General features: G+C 37.2%; 1 protein-coding gene across 13 annotated transcripts in view; it reads right to left on the bottom strand.

The window, feature by feature from the left end:
* Positions 1–27737, bottom strand: part of KIAA1328 (KIAA1328 ortholog) — a 370157-nt gene that overhangs the window by 227560 nt on the left and 114860 nt on the right. For 12 of the 13 annotated variants that reach the window (XR_016387626.1, XM_089895086.1, XM_022587006.3 and 9 more), the window contains one exon: positions 9904–10031. Coding sequence is in view for 12 of the 13 variants with exons in the window: in XM_089895086.1 (XP_089751212.1) it covers positions 9904–10031 (128 nt within the window). In the remaining variant the exon portion in view is untranslated. Of the gene's footprint in view, positions 1–9903; positions 10032–11247; positions 14331–27737 lie in introns of those variants that run through there. The other variant, XM_089895094.1, reaches the window with a different exon arrangement.

Here is a 27737-nt window from a genome sequence, read left to right as displayed (position 1 = left end):
TGTGGGATCTTCCCGGACTGGGGCACGAACCCATGTCCCCTGCATCAGCAGGCGGACTCTTAACCACTGCGCCACCAGGGAAGCCCCAAAATTAATAGACTTTTTAAGAGCAGTTTTAGATTTAAAAATTGAGCAGATAGTTCCCATATACTCCCTCTCTCCCCCTCATGGTTTCCCTGATTTTTAACATCTTCCATTAGCGTAGTGCATTTGTTACAATTGATTAACCAGTATTGATGCGTTATTATTAGTCCATAAAATCCAAGTTTAATTAGGGTTCACTCTTTGTGTCTTGTGTTATACAGTTCTATGTATTTTGACAAATGTTCTAGCTATTCATCCCTCATTCCCTCTCCCTGACTGCAGGCAACTACGGATCATTTTACTGTCTGCATAGCTTTGTCTTTACCCTACACTTTGGGTTGTGATCTCCTACAGTAATATAGCTTACTCTTTCCAGACCAGATAATATACAATGAGTCAGAGCCAGTAAATGTGACTCAGTATTCATGCTTCTCATGTTCCCTATTAGAGTTATTCTCACGTTCTTTATTAGAGTTATCCTCATTTACATTTCAGCTAATTCTTCTGCATTTTGATAAAGCATTACCTTCTTTGGTCAGTCTCTCTCTCTCTCTCTCTCTCTCTCTCTCTCTCTCTCGGAGAGACAGCCTTAACTATTTTCTTAAAATAAATTGTTTAAATTGTCACATTTTAAGTTTACTTTCTGGGTAAAGGACATTACAGTAGCAGACAAGCCAAAATTCTATGCACTGGGCTTAAGAATATATTTGATTGGGGCTTCCCTGGTGGGGCAGTGGTTGAGAGTCCGCCTGCCGATGCAGGGGACGCAGGTTCATGCCCCGGTCCGGGAAGATCCCACATGCCGTGGAGCGGCTGGGCCCGTGAGCCATGGCCGCTGAGCCTGCGTGTCCGGAGCCTGTGCTCCGCAAAGGGAGAGGCCACAACAGTGAGAGGCCCGCATACCGCAAAATAATAATAATAAATAAATAAATTTAAAAAAAAAAAGAATATATTTGATTGGTGGTGGAGACGCAGAACTGCCTTTCTAACTGTTTGTTTAGCCCAATCCTCACAGTTCACAGTGACATAGAAATTCAATATGCACAATCATCTTAGGAGTCAAAATTCATACGGCACAGTATGCTATACGCATACAACAGAACCTTGCCTGCACCCAAGACCCTCATTATCATTATGATTCATACCACTGGACCACATTTTAAATAAATCTATGTCAAAATGAATCCTACAAACACTTTTAATATTAATTCCTATTAAACTGAGAATCTTTGCAACATAACTGATATAATACCAGATTTATTAGGTTCACCCATCTGTGAAGAGTAGCATTTCCTTGGCTATTAAAAGTATATATTTTATTGACTAGGATTGTTTATTGACTTAAGGGTACAGCTGTTCAAGTGATCTGGCAATCGATCCTACAAGCACACTGAATTTATTAGCAGGATACCCAGACATTTGGAAATGGTCTTAATATTACGGCTCCAAAAAGCAAAGCTTCAGGCACTATTCTAGGATCTCTTGAAATTTGTAGTTACTTGAATACCAGATCATTTACTGGTCTTTTTTTTCTTATTAAGGATTTCATGTACCATAAAAGTAATACTCTATTCTTTTTTTTTTTTTTTGTAGTTGAATAAGTTGGATTTATTATTTGCTGCAGCGAGGGGAAACACACACCTTGGGGAAACATGGATGTGTTAGGAAGTTCCTACTATATAGGATTTGGGCTTTGATTGAGTAATTTGAGGGAAGCAGGTGGGAGTTTGCTCTAGATTGGATGCTGTCAGAAAACAGGGATGATTCTATGAGTGGATATCTCAATAAGTTTTATCTTTAGGGAGGGGAGACTCACAAGAGGATAAGCTATAATTGGTAGAGAAGTAGCAGTCACTCATTTTGGCCAAGAGAGGGGATGTATGGTAACTTGTGGGCTGCACAGTGACCTTGGTTTTGTCTGTATTTAGATATAATTATGAAGTGGCCTTGTTTTGTCTTATTTTATCATGGTCTCAGAGTAACCTTGCATGGGGTTAGTGTTCTGTGAGATTGTTTCTGTTCAGTAGGGGAATAACATGGCCCACAGTGAGTGCTAGGCCAGTTTTCAAGTGTCACGTACCGCCCCCTCCTCTTTTTTTCCTTTCTCACAAGTTCCAGGTGATGCTGATACTACTGGTCCAGAGACCACCAGCCTTTGAGAACCACTCTCTGAGAGGGTAAAGAGACCTGAGACCTATGTTTGGAACAGGTACATAATAAAGTAATACTGTATTCTTCTTAATTAAAGGCAGTACTTCTGGTTACTATTAATTACATAAGACTAAATGAAATACTGTGATCAATGTTCAAGTTCAGGTGGTCACTGTAATATGCATAAAAAACACTGTACCTAAAGAAGAACAAAAACTGGTACTGAGAAAAATCAATATATGAAGTTAGGCTTCAAAAAGGGTGTCTTCAATGTTGGAATAATGTTGAAGTTAATTTTTGTGCATGGTGCAAAGGGTCTAAATTTATCTTTTCTGCATGTGTCCAACTGTCCTATCAATGCTTGTTGAAAAGATTATTTTTTCCGCATTGAATTGCGTTAGCACCTTTGTTGAAGATCAGTTGACCATAATTGCTAGAGTTTATTTCTGAATTCACAATTCTGTTCCACTGGTCTAAATGTCCATCATTATGGCAGTACTATATTCTTGGAAACTGTATGTATTAGTTTTCTATTTCTGTATAACAAATTACCACAAACATAGCCATTTACAATAACACAAATTTATTACCTCACAGTTCTGTAGGTCAGAAGTTCAGGCAGGCTTGGCTAGGTTCTCTGCTTAGTTTCTCACAAGACTGAAATCAAGCTATCAGCTAGGCCAGGTTCTAATTGGAAATATCTGAGGAAGAACCTGCTTCCAAGCTCAGGCTGGTGACAGAATATAGTTCCTTGTGGTGGCAAGACTTAAATCACTCTTTTCTTGCTACTGGTCAGAGACAGCTCTCAGCTCCTAACCCCTTCCATCTTCAAAGCCTGCAATGGTATGTTGAATACCATTCTTATGCTTTAAATCTCTCTTTCTCTTTTGCTCCCAGCTGGGGAAAACTCTCTGCTTTTATCATGTAATTAGGTTAGGCCCATCTAAATATTATCTCCTTTTTATTATATAACATAACATACTATGGGAGTAAAACCATTTTGGCAGGGGTCAAAAGTCATGCAAGTAAGGTTAAAATTCTATCTACTATACTGTACCTTTAGAGTAAACATTAAAATTAGAAAGAGTGATCTTATACTTTACTGTTCTTTCTCAAATTTTTTGGCTATTAGTATTACTCTGCATTTCCATATAAACTTTAGGATCATCTTATCAATTTCTGTAAAAATGAAATTATCAAAATTTGCTGGAAATCTGATGGAGATTGCAACAAACCTATAGACTAATTTGGGGAAAACTGCCATTTTAATTACATTGAGTCTTGCAACCCATGAACATGGAATAATATCTTAGATCTTTATTTCTCTCAGCAATGTTTTGTTATTTTCAGTGTTTTTATTGCACTGCTTTTATTAAATACATCCATTTTTGAATTGTTCATTGGAAGTAAATAGAAATAACATTGACTTGCATACTGATCTTGTATCCTGCAACTTGCTGAACTTATTTATTAGTTCTATCATGTTTTTGTGTGTGCGTGTGTTTGTGGATTTCTTAAGATTTTCTACATATAGGACCATGCTGTCAATGAATAAAGACAGTCTTATTCCAGTAATATAGAGAAAATTTTCTCCAACAGTTCTGCCTTCTGTCCTCCTCCCTTTGTGCAAGTACACATACACACACACACATCCAACGTCTGTATATCTTATAAGCTCAACCATACAGTTTTATAATTATTGTTTTATTCAGGTGTCTTTTAAGTTTTCTACTTAAGAAAAGAGAGATATGTAATTACTTTTACCAGTGCTCTATTTCTTTATGTGAATGTGAGTTGCTGGCTTACGCCATTTTCTTTCATCTGAGCAGGCTTCTATTAGTATTTATTGTAAGGCAGATAAGCTAGCAATGAATTCTCTCAGTCTTTATTTATTTAGGAATGTCTTTATGTCACTTTCATTTTTGAAGGATAGTTTTATTTGATTGCCAGTTTTTTTTTCCTTCAGCTCTTTGAATATGCCATCCCACTGCCTCTTTCCTCCACTGTTTCTGATGAGAAGTCAGCTGTTAATCATATCTTTGTTCTATGTACAAATCTTTTATCCCGCAAGGAGTTTAGTAGTACATTTGAGTCAGACATATAACAGATATCCAAAGGGCATAACACTTTTGATTTGGCTTCTTTGTCAGTTAGAAGTGTGGTGACACTTCTGGACTGCCAAGCAAATCTGGGCTTCTTATAACAGACTCAAAGATAGCTTAGTATAGATAGAATTAAAATGAATATTACACAGTAAATACACATTAAAATGCATAAGTAGGTTAGACAGAATTAAAATGGTAAGGAGCTCTCTATTAGCACATGCCTATATGAAGCAGTTAAGAAATGTTTAACCAAAAGAATACATGAAAATAATCACAGAATAGGAAATAGTCCCAAGACACTGTGGCCTTAAGCACTACAAAAACGCTTTTAACAAACTATAGAGCAATAGTAATGGAAACCACCCAGAAACAATTAAACATGCACTCAGCAATGATTTACGTATTATAGTTCAGATTCTGTCCAGTCCATGACCTAGACCTAAATAAAGACAGAACAAGTAATCATAGGAAAAATGGAAAAGTTTCTATAAGAGGCCTTTTACTAGATCAGAACAGCATGGATTCATTAATATCCATTGCCCATGGCTGAAAAGTAATGATGATTTTATCCATTTTATAGAAAAGGGGGAAATCTCAAGATGAATCCAAATCTACCATTTTATATCTACTTGGCAAAAAAATGGAAGAGTTAAGAAAAACATTAAGGCAATCTTGCATAGAGACATTTTCAAACTGCAGTGGGAAAAGCTACTCAAAGTGCTGCCTAGGCTTTCTCTTAATATAAAGAATACTGTGGAAATACCATACCTCTCCTGAAATGATACAGCCTATCAAATAAGATTAAAATAGAAGTTATAAGCATCAGAGTTTAAGGTGACATTATTTAAGTTCAGATTCACACACACACAAAATAGTAACACTCAACTGTGACAAGGAGAGCTATATTCTAAAATGTACTCTGGTTAAAACTATGGTTACTAGATCCTCCCACGTCCAAGAACAAGGTTATACTGTGGGTAAGTATTGTTTCTTAAGATAAGGAAATGGAGTAACAGACACACATCAGTGAGGTATCTCAGTCTAAATAGAACAAGTGAAAAATCTTTCTAGATTCCACAATGAAGAACTTGTAATGCTGAACAAATTACAAGACGAATGGAGAATGCATTCATCTTTGAGGCAAAGCAAGAAAGAGGATGGGGGGAAAAGCAAGGAAAAAATTCGCTCTGTAAATGGAGCAACTTCTTTTCAACCAAATGGCAGAAGTAAAAAGAAAACCATAAGCTAGCACATTCTTCTGAAGAACTGCAAATTTAATAAAATTATAAACAAAACCTATAATGAGCAAGTTGAGCCTCATGGCAACCAACACAAAGAAGAAACAAAAGAAGTCTCTTAAAGTCAAATGAATGCCTCATGAAAAATGAACTGCTGCATCTCTATCACAAAATCTGAAGGTGAGTTTAAAAAAAGCTTATTTTTTTGCTTTTTATCTATTTATCTATTTATTTATTTATTAAACATCTTTATTGGAGTATAATTGCTTTACAATGGTGTGTTAATTTCTGCTTTATAACAAAGTGAATCAGTTATACACATACATATGTTCCCATATCTCTTCCCTCTTGTGTCTCCCTCCCTCCCACCCTCACTATCCCACCCCTCTAGGTGGTCACAAAGCACCGAGCTGATCTCCCTATGCTAAGCAGCTGCTTCCCACTAGCTATCTACCTTACGTTTGGTAGTGTATATATGTCCATGCCTCTTTCTCACTTTGTCACAGCTTACCCTCCCCCCTCCCCATATCCTCAAGTCCATTCTCTAGTAGGTCTGTCTTTATTCCTGTCTTGCCCCTAGGTTCTTCATGACTTTTTTTTCCCCTTAGATTCCATATATATGTGTTAGCATACGGTATTTCCTTTTCTCTTTCTGACTTACTTCACTATGTATGACAGACTCTAGGTCCATCCACCTCACTACAAATAACTCAATTTCATTTCTTTTCATGGCTGAGTAATATTCCATTGTATATATGTGCCACATCTTCTTTATCCATTCATCTGTTGATGGACACTTAGGTTGCTTCCATGTCCTGGCTATTGTAAATAGAGCTGCAATGAACATTGTGGTACATGACTCTTTTTGAATTCTGGTTTTCTCAGGGTATATGCCCAGTAGTGGGATTGCTGGGTCGTATGGTAGTTCTATTTTTAGTTTTTTAAGGAACCTCCAGACTGTTCTCCATAGTGGCTGTACCAATTCACATTCCCACCAACAGTGCAAGAGGGTTCCCTTTTCTCCACGCCCTCTCCAGCATTTATTGTTTGTAGATTTTTTGATGATGGCCATTCAGACTGGTGTGAGATGATATCTCACTGTAGTTTTGATTTGCATTTCTCTAATGATTAGTTACATTGAGCATTCTTTCATGTGTTTGATGGCAATCTGTATATCTTTGGAGAAATGTCTGTTTAGGTCTCTGCCCATTTTTGGACTGGGTTGTTTGTTTTTTGGATATTGAGTTGCATGAGCTGCTTGTGAATTTTGGAGATTAATCCTTTGTCAGTTGCTTCATTTGCAAATATTTTCTCCCATTCTGAGGGTTGTCTTTTGGTCTTGTTTATGGTCTCCTTTGCTGTGCAACAGCTTTGAAGTTTCATTAGGTCCCATTGTTTATTTTTGTTTTTATTTCCATTTCTCTAGGAGGTGGGTCAAAAAGGATCTTGCTGTGATTTATGTCATAGAGTGTTCTGCCTATGAAAAAACCTTATTTTGAGAACAAATAAAATTTTATGTTTACCTGACATTTTGGCTACTCACAGGAAAATCAAACAGTTTCCCACCATCTCTAGTGTATTTGTGCTCTGGCATTCAAAAAACTGGATTTCAGATTAAGATCCAAAAGAGGGTTGGTCATAGAAACAAGGGCTTGTAAAGCAAATTTTCAATATTTTTTAGCTATCTCAAAATTTTCTTGTCTTTCTCTCTTCAAGAAAATATGGAGTCAGACTGTTTAGGTTCATATCTTGATTTCCTAACTTGCTACCTGGATGACAAGGCAAGTCTCTTGTTCTGCCTGGGATTCCTCCTCTGTAAAATGGGGATAATAACTTCATTGGGCTACTGAGGGACTAAACGATTTAATGTGTGTTAAGAGCTTAGAACAGTACCTGGAGCACACAGTATTTACCATATTAAATTTTGTTAAATAAAAATTAAAACTTTATTAGGCCAACCTATGTTAGGTTCTGAGTATAAAGAAACCAACAGGATGCTGTTTTTAAAAAAGCTTGGTGAGAGAGAGGGATGAATAAACAATGATTACAGAAGAACTAGCACAGTGCTATGATACAGACGAGTAGTCTATTTGTGAGCACATAAAGAGGACCTCTAACTTTACCACATCCTCATTCAGAGTGTTCACAATGATGCCCTTCCTGACAGGAAGTAGATTTGCCCACCAAATTCACCCAATTCCCAAGAGGATGAGTGAGAAGGTGCTTACCTTTGCTTAGCTAAGAGAAGCCTGTCACAAAGAACAAATCAGATAACAAAGGAAACGGGTGACAATCTCCACCTGGTATTCAAAAAGAAACTTATTTTCCCTCTCTAGGTTCAAATAGCAGAGTCTACAAGTGCTCTCAATTTCATTTTAATCTAAAGTCTGACCACCGGGCACTTCCTGAAAACATGGTTTTAAAATTTTCTCATGATTAAGTCAAAATGAAAATTCAAAAGTATCTCCTTTTTTTTTTTTTTTTTTGTGGTAGGCGGGCCTCTCACTGATGTGGCCTCTTCCGTTGCGGAGCACAGGCTCCGGACGCGCAGGCTCAGCGGCCATGGCTCACAGGCCCAGCCGCTCCGCGGCATGTGGCGTCTTCCCGGACCAGGGCATGAACCCGTGTGCCCTGCATCGGCAGGCGGACTCTCAACCACTGTGCCACCAGGGAAGCCCCCCAAAGTATCTCCTTTTGAGAGTATACTTTCTCCATACCTGTGACCAACAGTTTCTTCCTAGTATTTGTAATTTTTTTAGTTTTGCTCCTCAAGGTTGAGGTTAAGAGAGGCAGTGTTAACTATGATTGGTCTCTAGGGAAACCTCCAAGAATCACTCTTTTAAACATAAAACACTACCCTTTAGAAAGTTTTATTTTCCCCTCATTTCAGCAGTAGACAGAAAAAGGGCTAGGCCTCCTTATCTAGATGTCTTTAAACTCCCTAATGACTATTTCTTGACTCTCAGTCTATATCCTTAACTACTGGCAATTGAAACGTCCCTCAGCCTCTCCTCCACTACCCTTGGCCAACGTTTTTGTGCCCTTTAACATCTGTGATAGAGACAGAGGGAGTGGAAATGTAAAGACGAAAGTCAGAAATCTGATCTTCATGTTATAATCTTCTCTAGCCCGACCATGAGAGCATTAGGAAAGTGCCACCTTAAAAACTGCCCTTTTTCAAAGTGGCAAAACAAATCCAGATAAAAAGATTAGCTTCCACCTTCCTCTGCCTCATTTTATAGCATAGGTTTTCAGAAAACAGAACAAAAGAAAATATTTCCAGTTAGAATACAAATAAACCATTCATACTGTGGTTCTTTCTTATAAATATTGTGACTTCAAAAAAAAAAAAGGGAGGGTACGTTAAAAGTCTAAGCTATGCCACATTCCAGCAAAATTATTATTCTTTCTTTTTTTACTTTTCCATATGTCCAAACTTGAGGTTTAAAAATGGATTTTCTTAGCCGAAACTCTTAACCCATCTGAGACAGGTGTCTCTAGGTTGAACAGAACAGTGCTCTTTAGAAGGTTTACAGAAAACCATTCAAGACCTGCTACTATTCAAAGGGAGAGGATAACCCTTTAGTTAGTACATTATCCATGTTTTAATAATAATATGAATGACTCTGACACTCTATATAGTTTTTCCTACCACGTTTTAATACAAAAGCTATCCTCATCCATTTAAATTCATTTGGATATGAAAAAGACAACCAATGTCACTTGCTAGAGGGCAAGAAGTAAGTCTTCAGAACTTGTTTCACGTCACAACTGGCAGGGTTCTGAACTTTAATTATATAATATATACTATTTGATGATATGTATATAAATGTTAATATGCAAACACTCTCATATATACTTATGTGATTAATACATATATACAAACACAAAATCATGCTAAATGTTCCAGTTTTCTCCAGTTAAAGCTTTTACAATTTGCCAAGAGACTTTCATTACTCTAAAACTCTAAACATGAGTTAGAAGAGGCTTATGAGTAAAAAAAAAAAAAAAAAAGAGCCCACCTGATCTTCATTAAGTAACAAGAGCAGTGGGTTTTCTTTATCACTCCTGTTGTGCTTTCATACAACCAGGAGCTTCCCTCCTGACCCAGAGCCTGCTTCAAGTAATCATTCCTGACCTCTGGGCCCCAGGAATAGAAGAGGAAAGGGAAACAGGGAAGTAAATGAAGCCAACTCAATCACATGCTGTAACTGTAGGTCTAAAGACAATGTTGTATACAGTGAGACAAAGTAAAAGGCAGATAACTCTTCTGACATCTTGCTGATCCATTAAAGACAAGAAAAGGTAAGAAAAAAGATGCTTACCTGTTGTTCCTGAATTTTAGCAGCACCAAGTTCTGAGAGAGACACAGTAAGCTTCTCCTGCTGTTCTGATAGATATTTCTGATAGAGGCTTAGAAGTTCTTGGCATTCTTTATACTGTAGCTGAAGAGGTGAGATTGCAAATTAAGGGAAAAAGCTAATAAGTGGATTTAAACTGCATATATCGGTATTGTTTTTCAGATTTCAACAAACAAAATAGAGACAGAAATGTAACCATACTTGGTGAGAGTGCAGGTAAGCTATAGTCTTCAGATGAACACAGCATATGTACCCCCCTCAAAATCATGAAACAATAATTCACAGGGAGTAACAATGTTTATCCTATTAAAATTTTTCTTTCTCAAGTCTTTAAATTTGATGAAAACAAATATATGCACAAGAATGAAGGTGGACCCCCATCTCACACCATGTATAAAACTACCTGAAAATGGATCACTGACCTAAATTTATAGCTAAAACTATAAACTTTATAAAAGCAAATCTTTGTGACCTTGGATTAGGCAATGGTCACCTAAAAGCACAGCAATGAAGAACAAATAAATAAATTGGATTTCAAATTTTAAAACTTTGTGCTTCAAAGGACACTATTAAGAAATTGAGAAGACAACCTCCAGAATGAGAGAAAATATTTGCAAATCATACAAATGATAAGGTCTGGTATCCATAGATATGTAAAGATGTTATATGACTCAACAATAAAAACTATTACCTAATTAAAAATGGGCAAAGGACTTGAATAGACATTTCCCAAAAGAAAATATACCAATGGCCAAGCAGCACAAGAAAAGATGCTTTACATTGTTAGCCATTAGCTACTAGGAAATGCAAATCAAAATCACAGTGAGATACCACTTTGCATTTACTAGAATGGCTATAATCAAAAAGACTGACAATAACAAGCACTGGCAAGAATATGGTGAAATGAGAACCCTCCCACATAGCTGATGGGAATGTAAAATGCTGCTGCTTTGGAAAATAATTTAGCAGTGCCTCAAAAAGTTAGACACAGAGTTACCATATGACCCACAATTCTATTCCAATTCCCCAAGAGAACTGAAAATATAGGTTCACATTAAAAACTTATACATGCATATTCAGAGCAACATTATCCATAACAGTGAAAAAGTGAAAACAATCCAAATGTCTATCAAGTGACAAATGGATAAACAAAATGTGGTATACCTATAAAATGGAATATTATTCAGCCATAAAAAGAAACAAAGTATCCCTACATTCTACTATATGAGTAAAACTTGAATATATTATGTGCTAAAGAAGCCAGACACAAAAGGCTACAAATTCTATGTATGTTGTTGTTTAAAATACCTCTTCCAATGAGCCAGGGAAAAGAATACTTAGTTCTAAGTATACCAGATCACAAGTAAGAGTTACATTCATCCATGTTCACTTTCTGTCCTCTTCTCCAATTTTCTGAAGTACCCATTATGTGAGAAAAGCTAAATGGGGAAAAAAAAAGAAATGTCCAGAATAGGCAAATCCATATAGATAGAAAGTATATTAGTGGTTGCCAAAAGATGGAGAAGGGACATAGGGAGCACTTGCTGATGGGTATGCGTTTTATGGGGGAGGCAATGAACATGATCTGGAAGTAGAAGGCTGTCTTTGCACACCTTTAGGAATATACTCAAAACCATTGAATTCTATACTTCCAAAGGGTGATTTTTATTGTATGTGAATTGTATCTCAATAAAGCTGTTACTAAAAAATTCAGGGTGGAAGTGATGATACTGTTCTGGTCAAAGTAATTACTGCCTAATTTACATAGGAGGTTCTACCTATGTTAAACATAACAGGATTATGATTAGATTTTTGTCCTATTTGTTTGGTTTTGCATAATGTCAATTTAGTCAATATTTCATTAATAAAAGCATCATCAGGAAATTTTCTGCCCATATACCTCCCTACATGTTTTACAGTCTAGTATGAAGAACATAGCAACCTAACTTGGGGTACCCTCTCCCACAGCTCCTCAAACTTGCAAAGTGCTCAGGAAGAAGATACTAAACTGCACAGATCAGGTGTCTGGAAGACAGGGAGTTCTATCCAAGGGAGAGTTCTCTGTTCCTTATTTCTCACTGTGGTCATTTCTTCCCAAGGCTCATTCTTCTCTCAGATCATTTCTGAATCTCCCTAACACCTAATTATATATGCTGTTGTATAAAAATTACTGTCCAATAAGATTATTCTGTATAAATACTTTTATAACAGGTCATCATGATTAAGGGTGGGAATAGTATTTCTTAAATGTCAAAAATGGTGACTGGCTTCAGTGTTCTTCTTAACATTTTCATAACCATATCATTGCTTCTGGGCAGATTCCTATTCTAATAACTTTTGCCAATCCTGACTGAATAAATAACCAATTGCTTCATTATTCTCATTGTTAACCTTTAACAAAAACCAGAGATGGCTTGTAGAAGAGGAGCTGGTTCATAATGAAAGGATAGGTTACTAAGCTAAACAATGCATTAAGTAGAAGAGCGTGTTTAATACTCAGCATCTTAAAAACAACCACAACAATACAATGAACAGTGGTCTAGATAAGCTAATATGTTTTCAAAGCCAATCTATATCAGACCAGGTTGGTTTTACATCTCCATGCTTTTCCTCAGCAAGTTCAAAAAGACAGGAATGATTTGTGGCAGTCCCAAGAGCCTCTGCCAGCTATGATGTATATAAAAAGAATTTTTTATTCTAGCTGTTACCATAGGCAATAATGTCTGTAATAGGTGAACATATTAGCCTGGCACAGAATATGAATTTGTCTCGAAAAAGCCAGCACAATTATACAGTCTAAGAGTTAAATGTCAGCATTTGAAGACAAATTATAGGCAAATTCATTTAAACACATGCTATGTGGCAGAATATAAAAACAAGCAGTCCTATCTTTATCAATTTTTTATATCTGTATTGATTCACCAGATTTTGAAATGCCCTCCCCTTTCCTGTAAAATCCAAAATATATGTACATGCAAAACAGTGATTTTCCTTCCTCCTTAGCACAATGAGACTTCAACCCTCCATCTGGAGAGAGAGATTTATGTTAGGAAAATGTAAGTAAAATGCCTTCTTAACTGATTTGGGGAGGGCGTACAGTGAGAAAGAAGACATATTTAACTCAAGTCTGGCCAACTGACAGAAAAGAATGCAACAGATGAAGGAAATTGAACCTAAGGGAAGGTGTGCACCAACCATGATGTGAACCTAGCATACTGCTGGTCTGCCCAACGACCATCAAGAACTGAGAGAAACTGCAGTCATCACAGCCTCATCAAAGAAAGCAAGCTTCGTAAGATAACAGAAATAAATATAAATTAATATTGAGCAACATCACATCAAAACCTAAACATATCAAATTAATTAGCTGAAATGGATGTTGGAAATGGTCATTTTGCAAAGCTTAAAGCCTTAACTCCAAAATGCATTATATAGAAAAATAAAACTAAAGATTGAAGCAGAATGAATAGGGAGGTGAAAGAATAAAAACTGTGTGAGAAAAATCAGGGGTGGAAGTAGAAGGACCAGAAGACAGAATATACTAGTAGTACGCTGCCCAAGTGATTGTCTTAAACTGGAAGAATTCCTCTGGAGGAGCAGAGCCCACTCCCATCACCCCACCTCACCCTTGCCTCAGGTATTTAGGATACTTGAATCTGGTAGTTTACTACGTAAATCCTGATCTAATACAGAATGAAATGAAGAAAGGTCTCCATGAGAGGAGAAAAGGGAGAATAATCAATTTTTTTTAAAACAACTCCATTTTGGGAACCGACTCCTCAGAAAAATGGCTGATTCCCATTCTGGGGTAGGGAAAGTACAAAATGAGCTTGAAATTCTTGTTATTTTAATGTAAGAAAGTGTTTAAAGACGAATAGATGAGGGCTTATCAAAAGGAATAGCAGCAACCCTGAAGGGGACTCAGCCAAATTTGGGACAATCTGAGCATCAAAAGGAATGACTCTAATTAATAGCAAATTAAATAAATAAAAATCTACCAGTTCATAGTGATACTTCAAAAGAAGGGAAGAGTGAAAGTGGAAAAAATTGAAGTTCTTCTTTATAGAAAAATGCTAATTATTTAGGAGGAATGGTCAAATTTTAAAAATCACCACTTTGCAATCCCCAATGTAATAACTAATTCAGGCGAGGATCATTAATTGATATTAAAACCAGTACGTAAAAGGTTAATAAATAAGATATTCATAAGGTGTCAAGATTAGTTATTTATAGCAAAGAAGAAAATGTACCTTTCTTTTTTTTTAACATCTTTATTGGGGTATAATTGCTTTACAATGGTGTGTTAGCTTCTGCTTTATAACAAAGTGAATCAGTTATACATATACATATGTTCCCATATGTCTTCCCTCTTGCATCTCCCTCCCTCCCACCCTCCCTATCCCACCCCTCCAGGCTATCACAAAGCACCGAGCCAATATCCCTGTGCCATGCGGCTGCTTCCCACTAGCTATCTACCTTACGTTTGTTAGTGTGTGTATGTCCATGCCTCTCTCTCGCCCTGTCACAGCTCACCCTTCCCCCTCCCCATATCCTCAAGTCCGTTCTCCAGTAGGTCTGCGTCTTTATTCCTGTCTTACCCCTAGGTTCTTCATGACAGAAAATGTACCTTTAAATGGTAAAATCTGGTAGTCATCACCTAAACAAAGTAAATTAATGTAGGATTACTAATAGTGAAAAAAACAGACATTATGTACCTCTTAATGTCTGAAGCAGGCAACATCACCTAAGAAATATTCTTGCCAAGAATGTTTTACCTGAATCAAACCAAATCTGTAAATCTAACTCCCACTGCACAGGAATTAAAAGAAATAAAGGAACAAATTATATTATACCACAAGGAAACAATCAGACAAATCCATAATGTGGGAGATTTTGCAAAGCACTTGACCTGAACTCTTCAAAAAGTAAAGTCATGGGGGAAAAAAGTGGGTAGGCCTATTTTAGATTAAGAGAGCAAAGACACAACCAAATGTAAGCCATGAATCAGACTGAATCCTGGCTCAGGAAGAGGAACAGCTATAAAAGTCATTCTTGGGACAACTAGGGGAATTGGAATAGGGACTCAATACCAGTTGATATTATAGAACTACTGCTTATTGTCTTAGGTATCATAATGTGGCTTATAAAGATTCTTATGAATGTGAAGTACTTAGGGGTGACATATGACACCTGCCTCTTTAAAGTAGTAAAAAAAATAAGCAAAATAAATTTTATATATGTAAGTAAATAAATTTATTTACTTATATAAACTTATAATATAAATTAAACATAAAAATGTACATAGATTTGTATATATATATATATACATATATATGAGGAGGCAAAGCAAATAGAGCAAAATGTCAACAACTGTGGAATCTAGGTAGCAGGTATATGGTGGTTTATTGCACTATTCTGTCAACTTTTCTATATACTTGGAAACTGTCATAATAAAAAATTGTAAAAATACTTTTTTTTTGTTTTTGTGTTTTCTTCTTTCTACTATTATTCAGTCACTTCTTGTCTTCCTACTCCAACCATAAGTTATCATGAAAGAAGCAGAAACCTAAACATCAGGTCAGGCTCATAAGAGCTCTACAACTCCATTTATCCGTGGTCATTAAGTCAGGTGACTAACCCTTAGTATGGTCTAATGATACACTAACTGGAATCTGTCATTTGAGCAAAGAATAGGCACATCCATGGCAGCAAAAGGCCATATAAAAAAGGCCCACTAAGGTTTCTTCCAGTTATTTAACAAAGGTACTAAGATAGAATGAGTAAAAGCGCAGACTTAGGTGTCATCCAACACTCTTGGCTCAAATCTTAATTCTGGTACTTAGTAATGATATAACTTTGACAAGAAACTTCTCTGACACCCTCACCTGGGAATAATAATACCTACCTCACTTCACAAGGCAACTATGAATATGAATGAGCTAATAAAAGAGAAGAATTTAGCATAGGGCAGAGCACAAGCATACATTCAATAGACTTTTTACATCAAGGGAACAAGAGATAACAAGTGCTGGTGAGGATGTGGAGAAAAGGGAACCCTTGAAAACCACTGATGGGAATGTAAATTGGGGAAGCCACTATGAAAAACAGTACAGAGGTTCCCCCCAAAATTAAAAATATGATCCAGCAATTCCACTTCTGGGTATATACCTGAAGGAAATGAAATCACTATCTTGAAGAGATATCTACACCCTCAGGTTCATTGCAGCATTATTTACAACAGCCAAGACATGTAAACAACCTAAGTGTCAACAGATGAATGGATTAAAATGTTATACACAGACACACACACACACACACATACATATATACGATGCAATATTATTCAGTCTTAAAAAAGAAGGAAGTCTTCCCATTTGTAACAACATGGATAAAAACTTGAGGGCATTATGCTAAGGGAAATAAATCAGACAGGGAAAGAAAAATACTGCATAATCTCACTTACATGTAGAATCTAAAGAAACTGAACTCATAGAAACAGAGAGGAGACTGGTGGTTGCCAATGGCTCAGGAGGGTGGGGGAAATGGGTGAGCGTGGTCAAAGTATACAAACGTACAGTTTTAGGATGAATAAGCTCTATGGAATGTAATGTACAACATGGTGACCACAGTTAACAACACTGTATTGTATACTTGAAAGCTGCTAAGAAAGTACATCTTAAATGTTCTAAACACACACACATGTAACAGGTGTGTTAACTAATCTTATTGTGGTAATCATTTCACAATATTACATATTACAAATATACAAATATACATATGTATATATTCACAATATATACATATTACAAATATACAAACTTACATAATGTTATATGCCGAATACATCTAAATAAAGCTGAAATAAAAAAGACATCAAAGGGTTTAGAGAAAGATTTAAATAAATAAGGATAACATGTTCTGGGAGAGACATTTAAACAAAGGGTACAATGGACTTTTTTAAATGGGGGTAAGTAGTCACTTTGACAACACTGAGGGGAAGTCAGAAAATGCTTCAGAGAAGATGTGACCCTAGAAATGAATTCTGGAAGAGGAGTTTACAGATGCACTGGGTAGGAAGGGGAGGGAGTACCCTTGGCTGAAAGGTCACCAGGAGCAAAGGCATGGAGAAATGAAACAGATTTGCACATTAAGGGAACTGCAAATAGGACAGTATGGATGGTCAACTGGTGGTGAGTAGGGAGAATAAATAAAGAGGCTGCAGAGACAAACAGGGGCCAGATCTTGAATGTTACACTAAGTTGTTTGAATTTTATTTCTATATAACCCATTGATGTATTACAACCAATTTGTATGCTGTAAAGATACCTTTGGTCAGAATGTGAAGGGTGGACCGGAGAGCTTGAAGAGAGAATGAAAGCAACCAATTAGAAAATGGCTGTAACAGTCTAAAGCTAGAGATGAGAGGGGTCTGAATTGAAGTAATAATGGTAGGAATTAGGAGGTGACTGAGTTGAAGAGGGAAATTTAAGACAATGTCAAGTTATAAATTAGGTAGCAAGATGTATGACCAGTTGTATGATACACAGTTCCATTTACCAAGACAGGGAATGCAGAACAAAGAAAAGGTATGGGGGAAGGGGTGCAACTTTAGACACACTGAGTTGGAGATGCCTGGGGAGCATTTAGTTGAGATGGCCAATTGGGACATTTGAATCCCTAGGCCTGGAATTCAAAGAAGAGGTCTCATTAGAAACAGAGATTTGGGAGTTAATCACTTTGTAAGTGGTGGCTGAAGACACAAAAGTGTTTAACATTGTCTAGGAAAGTATTCAGTTTTGTTTTTTTGTTCATTCTTTCATTCATTCAACAAATAAGCACCGTTAGGCCAGGAATATTTGTCTGTTTTGTTTACTGCTGAATTCCTTAGCTTACATAATAGGAGCTCAATAAACACTGAATAATATTTACTGAGTACATTAACACCAGAGACTGTGCCAGGTGCTAGACATACAATGATGAACAAGACCAACACTGTCTCCTGCAGGGAGCTTACCTCCAGCAAGGAAGGCAGGTAATCAAGCACATACTTAAGATAACAAATGATGAAAGCAATAGCAAGAACATTGATGTAGTTCTATGCAAGCACTTCCTAAGGGGACCCAGATGATGGAGGAGCCAGGGAAAGCCTCTTGGAGAAAAAAATGTTCAAACTGAGAGAAGAGAAGAGGGCCAATGTAACAACATGTAAAGGGCAGGCAGAGAGGAGGAATCAATAGAAAGATGTAGTCAACCGTGCCCACTGGTGCAGAGGCCACACTAGTTAAAAGATGACATTGAGGAGGCTACAGTGACCCTTGCCAGAACACAAGTTTGTTCACCATTTCCCCCACTGTTTGGCTAGATCCTGTTTTCCCATCAGAGAGAAGCTCCTGGACAGAAAGAGCTATTTTATTCAGGGTCCCTCGAGGTAAAGACAGCTGACCATGTGCCTCCCACTCTCACACAGTCCATTAGTCATGAGGCTCTCAGGGGATCTAGAACTCAAAGAGCTTCACTAGGGCAGGTCCTCCTTTTACTCTGAACACCTACATACTACTTAATATATAAAGACAGCACATAATCTATATTCTGCTTCAAATGTTTTGCCTACCCCCAGTCCTACGCAATTCCTACTTATCCTTTCAAATTTAGCTTTATGTCAGCTCTTCCTCCTAACTTTGACCTCCATGCAGAATTAAGCATTTCATTATAGTAAATAGCATATAGCTAAAATTATTTGATTATATTACTATCACCTGAAGTGGCCTGTGAGTTCCTGAAATCATAGTATATTAATCTTGATCTCTATCTATCACAGCAGGCACTTTAAAAATGAGAAATGAATAAAGGAATAAAAGTAAAGGAGCGCCTACTGAATTTCATGTGAGGTTTGGATTTGGAATCAAAGCAAACCAAAGATAGGCTATGTGGTCTTTAGCCAAGAAGACACCTAAAAATACCAATTCATTAAAAATTTTAAATTGTTCTAACCTCACAGATTTTCCTCTCTTGAAGCAAATAAAGTTTCTGATCATGTTATATTTCTTACTGCACAATCATTTCCTTTTTTCCCTTTTCAAAAAAAGAACATATTTTCTGAGATAAACAGTGAGGTCCAAATTATATATCTAGTTTGGCACTCAATGACAATATGTGCAATTGAAGACAGATTATTGGTAAAAGAAAAACTGATACCAAGATGAACTGACTAGCAGAGCTAGACAAGAATTTCATATGAATGTTTATACTTTTATTAAGTTGTGATCTGTACTGGGGTACAAACCACTGATACAAGTCTGAAATTATCCATTTAATTAAAAGAGAAATTTATGGGAAACTTCCGGACAACAGTAACCTGTTAGGAAGGGAAACAAATCTCCAAATCAAACAGGGGAAAACTCAATGTTCTGGACACTTACAAAGGGAAGAAGAGGTAAATGCCTCACCCATTTTCTTCTGGACTCTACTCATTCTGTTTGAATAATAGCAGCAAAACAAGAAGCCATGGAAAGATACCTAATTAGAATATATAACTAGCTTTATAAGAGTTTTCTAAGCCTTACGGTCTTTACCTTGTTTCTTGCAGAGTCACAGAACAACATGGGGCAGAAACAGACTTGGAACTAAGATGCTTTACATCGTGTATTTTGCTCAGATCATTGAACCCTGAGGTTTTCCAGGAAACCAGCTATACAATGGAGACACAATATTTATTTCTCCAGCTTTAAAGGCAAGGACCCTTATTTAAAAGTTCATATGCAGATATCTTAAAAAGCAGGCTATCAATGTACCAGGTTGATTAGAATTTTGAATTTTTTTTTTTTGAGAATTTTGAATTCTTTATACTAGTTTCCTTTCCACATAACACTCTAAGGATATACATTTTTTCAAGCATTCATGGTAGATGTTAAAGACAAGGTTACAAAAACATTTCTAATGAAAGTCATGCATTTTATCTTGCTTCTAACCTGCCTAAAAATGTATCTTTTGCGTAAGGATCCCTGTTTCAGCTAGACCTGAAGTATTTTCTCCATTTGGAAGGCTGCTTTAAATCAATACAACCTTTTTTTTTTTAACATCTCTATTGGAATATAATTGCTTCACAATGGTGTGTTAGTTTCTGATGCACAACAAAGTGAATCAGATATGCATATACATATATCCCCATACCTCCTTCCTCTTGCGTCTCCCTTCCACCCTCCTTATAGCACTTCTCTAGGTGGAGACAAAGCACCAAGCTGATCTCCCTGTGCTATGCGGCTGCTTCCCACTAGCTATCTATTTTACATTTGGTAGTGTATGTATGTCTATGCCACTCTCTCACTTGGTCCCAGCTTACCCTTCCCCCTCCCTGTGTCCTCAAGTCCATGTTCTACGTCTACGTCTTTATTTTTGTCCTGTCCCTAGGTTCTTCAGAACCATTTTGTCTTTTTTTTTAGATTCCATATATATGTGTTAGCATACGGTACTTGTTTTTCTCTTTCTGACTTACTTCACTCTGTATGACAGACTCTAGGTCCATCCACCTCATTACAAATAACTCAATTTCGTTTCTTTTTATGGCTGAGTAATATTCCATTGTATACATGTGCCACATCTTCTTTATCCATTCATCTGTCAATGGGCACTTAGGTTGTTTCCATGTCCTGGCTATTGTAAATAGAGCTGCAATGAACATCATGCTACATGACTCTTTTTGAATTATGGTTTTCTCAGGGTATATGCCCAGTGGTAGGATTGCTGGGTCATATGGTAGTTCTATTTTTAGTTTTTTAAGGGACCTCCATAGTGGCTGTATCAATTTACATTCCCACCAACAGTGCAAGAGGGTACCCTTTTCTCCACACCCTCTCCAGCATTTATTGTTTCTAGATTTTTTTGATGACGGCCATTCTGACCAGTGTGAGGTGATACCTCATTGTAGTTTTGATTTGCATTTCTCTAATGATTAGTGATGTTGAACATCCTTTCATTTGTTTGTTGGCCATCTGTATGTCTTCTTTGGAGAAATGTCTATTTACATCTTCTGCCCATTTTTGGATTGGGTTGTTTGTTTTTTGGATATTGAGCTGCACGAGCTGCATGTACATTTTGGAGATTAATCCTTTGTCAGTTGCTTCATTTGCAAATATTTTCTCCCATTCTGAGGGTTGTCTTTTGGTCTTGTTTATGGTTTCCTTTGCTGTGCAACAGCTTTGAAGTTTCATTAGGTCCCATTTGTTTATTTTTATTTCCATTCCTCTAGGACGTGGGTCAAAAAGGATTTTGCTGTGATTTATGTCATAGAGTGTTCTGCCTATGTTTCTAAGAGTTTTATAGTGTCTGGCCTTCCATTTAGCTCTTTAATCCATTTTGAGTTTATTTTATTGTATGGTGTTAGGAGGTTTTCTAATTTCATTCTTTTACATGTAGCTGTGCAGTTTTCCCAGCACCACTTATTGAAGAGGGTGTCTTTTCTCCATTGTATATTCTTCCCTCCTTTATCAAAGATAAGGTAACCATATGTGCGTGGGTTTATCTCTGGGCTTTCATCCTGTTCCATTGATCTGTATTTCTGTTCCAGTACCATACTGTCTGGATTACTATTGCTTTGCAGTATAGTCTGAAGTCAGGGAGCCTGATTCCTCCATCTCTGTTTTTCTTTGTCAAGATTGCTTTGGCTATTAAGGGTCTTTGGTGTTTCCATACAAATGGTGAAATTTTTTGTTCAAGTTCTCTGACAAATGCCAGTGGTAGTTTGATAGGGATTGCATTGAATCTGTAGATTGCTTTGGGTAGTAGAGTCATTTTCACAATGTTGATTCTTCCAATCCAAGAACATGGTATATCTCTCCATCTGCTGGTATCATCTTTAATTTCTTTCATCAGTGTCTTAGAATTTTCTGCATACAGGCCTTTTGTCTCCTTTGGTAGGTTTATACCTAAGTATTTAATTCTTTTTGTTGCAATGGTAAATGGGAATGTTTCCTTAATTTCTCCTTCAGATTTTTTCATCATTAGTGTATAGGAATGCAAGAGATTTCTGTGCATTAATTTTGTATCCTGCAAATTTACCAAATTCATTGATTAGCTTTAGCAGTTTTCTGGTAGAATCTTTAGGATTCTCTATGTATAGTATCATGTCATCTACAAACAGTGAGAGCTTTACTTCTTCTTTTTCAATTTGGATTCCTTTTATTTCTTTTTCTTCTCTGATTTCTGTGGCTAAAACTTCCAAGATTATGTTGAATAATAGTGGTGAGAGGGGGCAACTGTGTCTTGTTCCTGATCTTAGTGGAAATGGTTTCAGTTTTTCACCATTGAGAATGATGTTTGCTGTGGGTTTCTCATATATGGCCTTTATTATGTTGAGGTAAGTTCCCTCTATGTCTACTTTCTGGAGGGTTTTTATCATAAATGGGTGTTGAATTTTGTCAAAAGCTTTTTCTGCATCTATTGAGATGATCATATAGTCTTTATTCTTCAATTTGTTAATATGGTGTATCACACTGACTGATTTGCGTATATTGAAGAATCCTTACATTCCTGGGATACACACCACTTGATCATGGTGTATGATCGTTTTAATGTGCTGTTGGATTCTATTTGCTAGTATTTTGTTGAGGATTTTTGCATCTATGTTCATCAGTGATATTGGCCTGTAGTTTTCTTTTTTCGTGATGTCTTTGTCTGGTTTTGGTATCAGGGTGATAGTGGCCTCGTAGAATGAGTTTGGGAGTGTTCATCCCTCTGCTATATTTTGGAAGAGTTTGAGAAGGATAGGTGTTAGCCCTTCTCTAAATATTTGATAGAATTCGCCTGTGAAGCCATCTGGTCCTGGGCTTTCGATTGTTGGAAGATTTTTAATCAGAGTTTCAAGTTCAGTGCTTGTGATTGGTCTGTTTATATTTCTATTTCTTCCTGGTTCAGTCTCGGAAGGTTGTGCTTTTCTAAGAATTTGTCCGTTTCTTCCAGGTTGTCCATTTTATTGGCATATGGTTGCTTGTAATAATCTTTCATGATCCTTTGTATTTCTGCAGTGTCAGTTGTTACTTCTCCTTTTTCATTTCTAATTCTACTGATTTGAGTCTTTTCCCTTTTTTTCTTGATGAGTCTGGCTAATGGTTAATACAATCTTTTTTGAGTTACAGGAGCTAGCCTAGAATTGTAGAAGAAAAGGCTGTTATCACACCCCTCCCCTCATCAGAAGCTACTTTATAAGGCAAACTGCTGTAACAACGATTAACAGTTGAAAATTTCAAATTTCAATGGGGGTAAATTCCTGACAACACAGACCACTGAAAATGGTCTGCACACTAAGCTCTCTAGTCTGTGAAAGGCCAATAAGTGAAGTTATGTGTATAATGCTTTGTGAAGCAGGGCTAAACATACCAAGCCAGGGCCTACTATCTCCAGCCATGAGGAACAGGGTAAAAGCACCTTAGAAAGAAGTCATCTCATTCTGCTCCCTACCTTCAAGAAGAAGAGTCTTGTTCTTGTCATTAAATTAAAACCCTTCATCAACTATCAATATCAATATATACAACACCTCTCTCTTTTCATACACCTCTATTTGTGTACTTGAACTATTTATGCTGCTGTGTAAGATCATCCATTTCTGAGTGGAAATGTAAAATGAGTGTAAGAGGTCCCTTAATCTTCTCTTTTCCAAACTAAATAATCCAGGGGCATTATGCTTCCCTCATATAGTTCATCTTCCAGCCCTTATCAGTTTTGTGCTTGTCATCTCTTCCTTCTTCAGTTCCTCATTAGAGTTCTTTTATAAGAGTCAGACCACCATCGCCTACTAAACAATTAAATGTTTATCACCAGGAATAGGTACCTGCATTAGAATATCTGAATACGGCTCAGTATAACCTCTACTTGGGGGTGGGGTACTTCTAAGTGCTTTAAAGAAATTATATATAACCCTCATCAAAAGAAAAAAACATAAAGTACTATTATTACTCTCATTTTACAAATAAATTTGCAGCACAAATAAATTTGCAGCACAGAATGGCTAAACACTTATGCAAGGTTAATTACTCTGCCAGTGAGCTGGGATTTGGAGTATAGTATACACAGGTATCACCTGTGAATCTCGTTAGAAAGCAGACACTGATTCAGTAGATCTGAGGTAGGGCCTAAGGTTCTACATTTCTAACAAGCTTCTGAGGGATGCTGATTGCTGGTCCAGGGACCACACTTTCAGTGTGCATACCACCTCCCAGAACCCTCCTTACTCCATATCAGTGGGAGGAGGCCCGTCCTCCTTCCTTACGTTGAAGTGTAATACATTATTGGACTCCGTTGCTTCCTCCCTTTAATCTATCCTTACAAATGATGATGCTTTTTCTCTTTTTTGGTCAACTGTGTTGTTTTGGAAAGAAGCATACAGAAATACATTTCTATTGTGGCTGACTACTGAAGTCATAACAATTAGCAAGTATTAACTGTAAGGCTTGACAATCTATATTGGGGAAGAGTCCACAGGAAAAAACAAACAACCACATTTCGTCTCTTCTACTTTCAAATAGATATCCAACCCCTACCTTGCCCAAGCACACTTTTAAGCCTACCTTTATAGTATAACTTCTGAATTCAGTTTAACATTGCAGACCATTAGTACAGACCAATAGCACTCTCACCAAAGTTGCATGCACTTTTTAATGCAGTATGAAAATATGACCAATATAATAATTCTAAGTAAAAAAATCAAACAATTTCCATAAAATAGTATTCATAACTAGAGTAAAAAAGGAGAGTTCTTATAGAATGGAATCACATCTAACATTTTAAGGTTAAATTGGAAGAAGCAGCAGAAATATCTCATTTCTTCCTTCTTTGAAAATGACTAGGGCTGCTGTTCACAAATGTAAATTACTGCACAGAGAAAAATTAAGTAACATCTATGTGCAGGTTTATTATCTAAACCCAGCAAATGCTGCAAAAACCGAAGGTAATAAAGCATTTTATGAACAACTTCACTTCACTGGTTCCTAATGTAATTGAGCTTACGTGAACTGTTTAGCAGAATGATATTTAAAAACCTGTTAAAGAACCAGATTATTTACTTGACCCTCCACTCAAGAAAAGTTATAGAGAAACAGCCCAAAATACTCAAGGAGAAAAGTTTTACAGTGTCATTAAAATCAAGAAGTTAGGTTTTTGACTTACTATTTTTTAACAATATTGACTACGAAATAAATTAATCCAAGAGGCCACATTTAAAAGAACAATCCCTGAGACCTACGTTTTTATCTACATATGCTTAACAGAGAATTGAAATCTACCATAAAATTCAAAAGTAATGAACTGAATAGCCAATGACTTATATTCTATTTTTTTACTAGTTTAAGAAATTCTACTAGGAGGCAGAAAATTTATATATTTAGTTTCTGTCTAGTAGTGATACTTTTTTTTTTTTGAAAAATCAGTCTTAGCTAAATCAATTCACCCATGTCTGCACTGGGAGGGAAAATATCATCTTATGGACTAAGGTAAAGTGTCTAAATACAATAGGATATGTTCAGAAAATTGAGTCAATTTAAGTAGCGAGAAAAAAAATTTTAAAGAAAAAAGTACAATAAGTATAATGGGATTTCTGATTCCAGAGAAGATGGCGTAAACATAATTTTCCCTATCTCTTTCACTAATGATAGTTAAAAGTCCTGGTCATGATATACAATATAAACATAAGAAGACTCTAAAAGATGGAGAGGTGGTAGAATGGCTAGGAGTCTCAGAACCTGGTGAACAACACAGAGGAGAGCTGCCTAGTTTTGTTTTTAACCTCATATATCCAGGACTGAGTGCTGGAGAAAACAACAATCCAGAAATGGCAATGGACACAGACAAAAAGAAAAATCCAAGAGAGGCCTGCTTTCACCAGCCAAAAGAAAAAATGGGGGGAGGGGGGGAACCTAGCAAAATGAAAACCTTTTAGACAAGAACTGCCTTAATCAAGCCAAACACCACAGAAAAGACTGCAACACTACCCCACCTCCATCAGCAAAGGCTCAGTGAGGAGCTTAGACTTCTAGGTGTCCCTCTATTCCCCCACCCCTCTCTGCTGGGGTGGTATCAGAGAAGACTGAATGGGGAAGACTGATGGTAATGACTCCCTCCCCTACCTCTTTCACCCTCATGATTATCAGCAGAGGTCTCTTAGTTTGGACTTCCACTCCCATCTACCTTTAATGAGGTATCCTTCCCTACTGGGGTGGTGTCAGAGGAAGCTGAGTGGAAAGCCAAGAATTTCATGACATATCAGCAGTAACAGTGGAGGCCGTTTGGGAAGCCCCTGTCCAAGCCAGGTGGTGTCAGCAGAGGTCTAGTACGGCACTGAACTTCTATCCCCCACCCAGCAGGAATTAAGTGCCCACCTCACCCTGGGTGTCAAAAGAGGCTGAGTAGGGACCCTGAACTTCCACCTTCACCTAAAAGTAATGAGGTGGAGCCTCCTCTTTCCCCACTAGTGTGATGTCAGAAAAAGTCTGCTAAAAGAGATGATTTAAATAAGACCATAATACTCAAAATGTCTAGAATACAATTAAAAATCACTTGTCATACCAAGAACAAGGATAAACTTGAATTAGAAAAGACAATCAACAGATGCCAATACGGAAATGACACAGTTGTTGGAATTATCTGACAAGAATTTTAAAGGCGCCATCATGAAATGTTTCAATAAGCAATTACAAACATGCTTAAAACAAATGAAAAAAGTCTTAGCAAAGAAATAGAAAATATAAAGAACAATCAAATGGAAACGTTAGAACTGAAAAAAATAATAACCAAAATAAAAAACTTACTGGATGGGCTCAACAACAGAATGGAGGGTACATAGGAAAGAATTAGTGAAGTTGAAGATAGAACAATACACCTTATCCAATCTGAATATCAGAGAGAAAACAAACAGACAAAGAAAATAAACAGAGCCTCAGGAACCTGAGGGACTATAATAAAAGATCCAGCGTTCCAGTCACTGGAGTCCCAGAAAGAGAGCAGAAAGAGGGTGGAGCTGGAAAAATATACAAAGAACCAACACCTGAAAATTCCCCAAATTTGGCAAGAACCATAAACCTACAGTCCAGAAGTCAAGCGAGGGACTTCCCTGGTGGCGCAGTGGTTAAGAACCCACCTCCCAATGCAGGGGACATGGGTTTGATCCCTGGTCCGGGAAGATCCCACACACCGTGGAGCAACTAAGCTTGTGCACCACAACTACTGAGCCTGTGCTCTAAAGCCTGTGAGCCACAACTTCTAAACCCACATGCCACAACTCCTGAAGCCTGCGTGCTCTAGGGGCCCTGTGCCACAACTACTGCATGTGCATGCTGCAACTACGAAAGCCCGTGCCCCTAGAGCCCATGCTCTGCAACAAGAGAAGCCACCACAATGAGAAGCCTGTGCACTGCAATGAAGAGTAGCCCTTGCTCACCACAACTAGAGAAAGCCCGTGTGCAGCAATGAAGACCCAATGTGGACAAAAACAAAGAAAAAGAAGTCAAGCAAACCCCAAACAGAATAAACCCCAAAAAATCCACACCAAGAAATATTATAATCAAACTTCTGGAAACTAAAGACAAAGAAAACTCTTGAAAGCTAAAGAGAAGCAACACCTCATTTAAAGAAGGAAAAAACTGAATTATAGGACTTCCCTGCTGGTACAGTGGTTAAGAATCCGCCTGCCAATGCAGGGGACACGGGTTCGAGCCCTGGTCCAGGAGGATCCTACACGCCGTGAAGCAACTAAGCCCGTGCTCCACAACTACTAAGCCTGTGTTCTAGAGCCTACGAGCCACAACTACAGAAGC

The sequence above is a fragment of the Delphinapterus leucas genome, chromosome 14 (assembly GCF_059928025.1).
Source record: "Delphinapterus leucas isolate spDelLeu-1000000601 "Yukka" chromosome 14, BTC_Dleu_Yukka2, whole genome shotgun sequence".
NCBI lineage: Eukaryota > Metazoa > Chordata > Mammalia > Artiodactyla > Monodontidae > Delphinapterus > Delphinapterus leucas.
The sequence above is the reverse complement of the archived record's forward strand: the minus strand, read 5'-3'. Positions and strand labels throughout refer to the sequence as shown.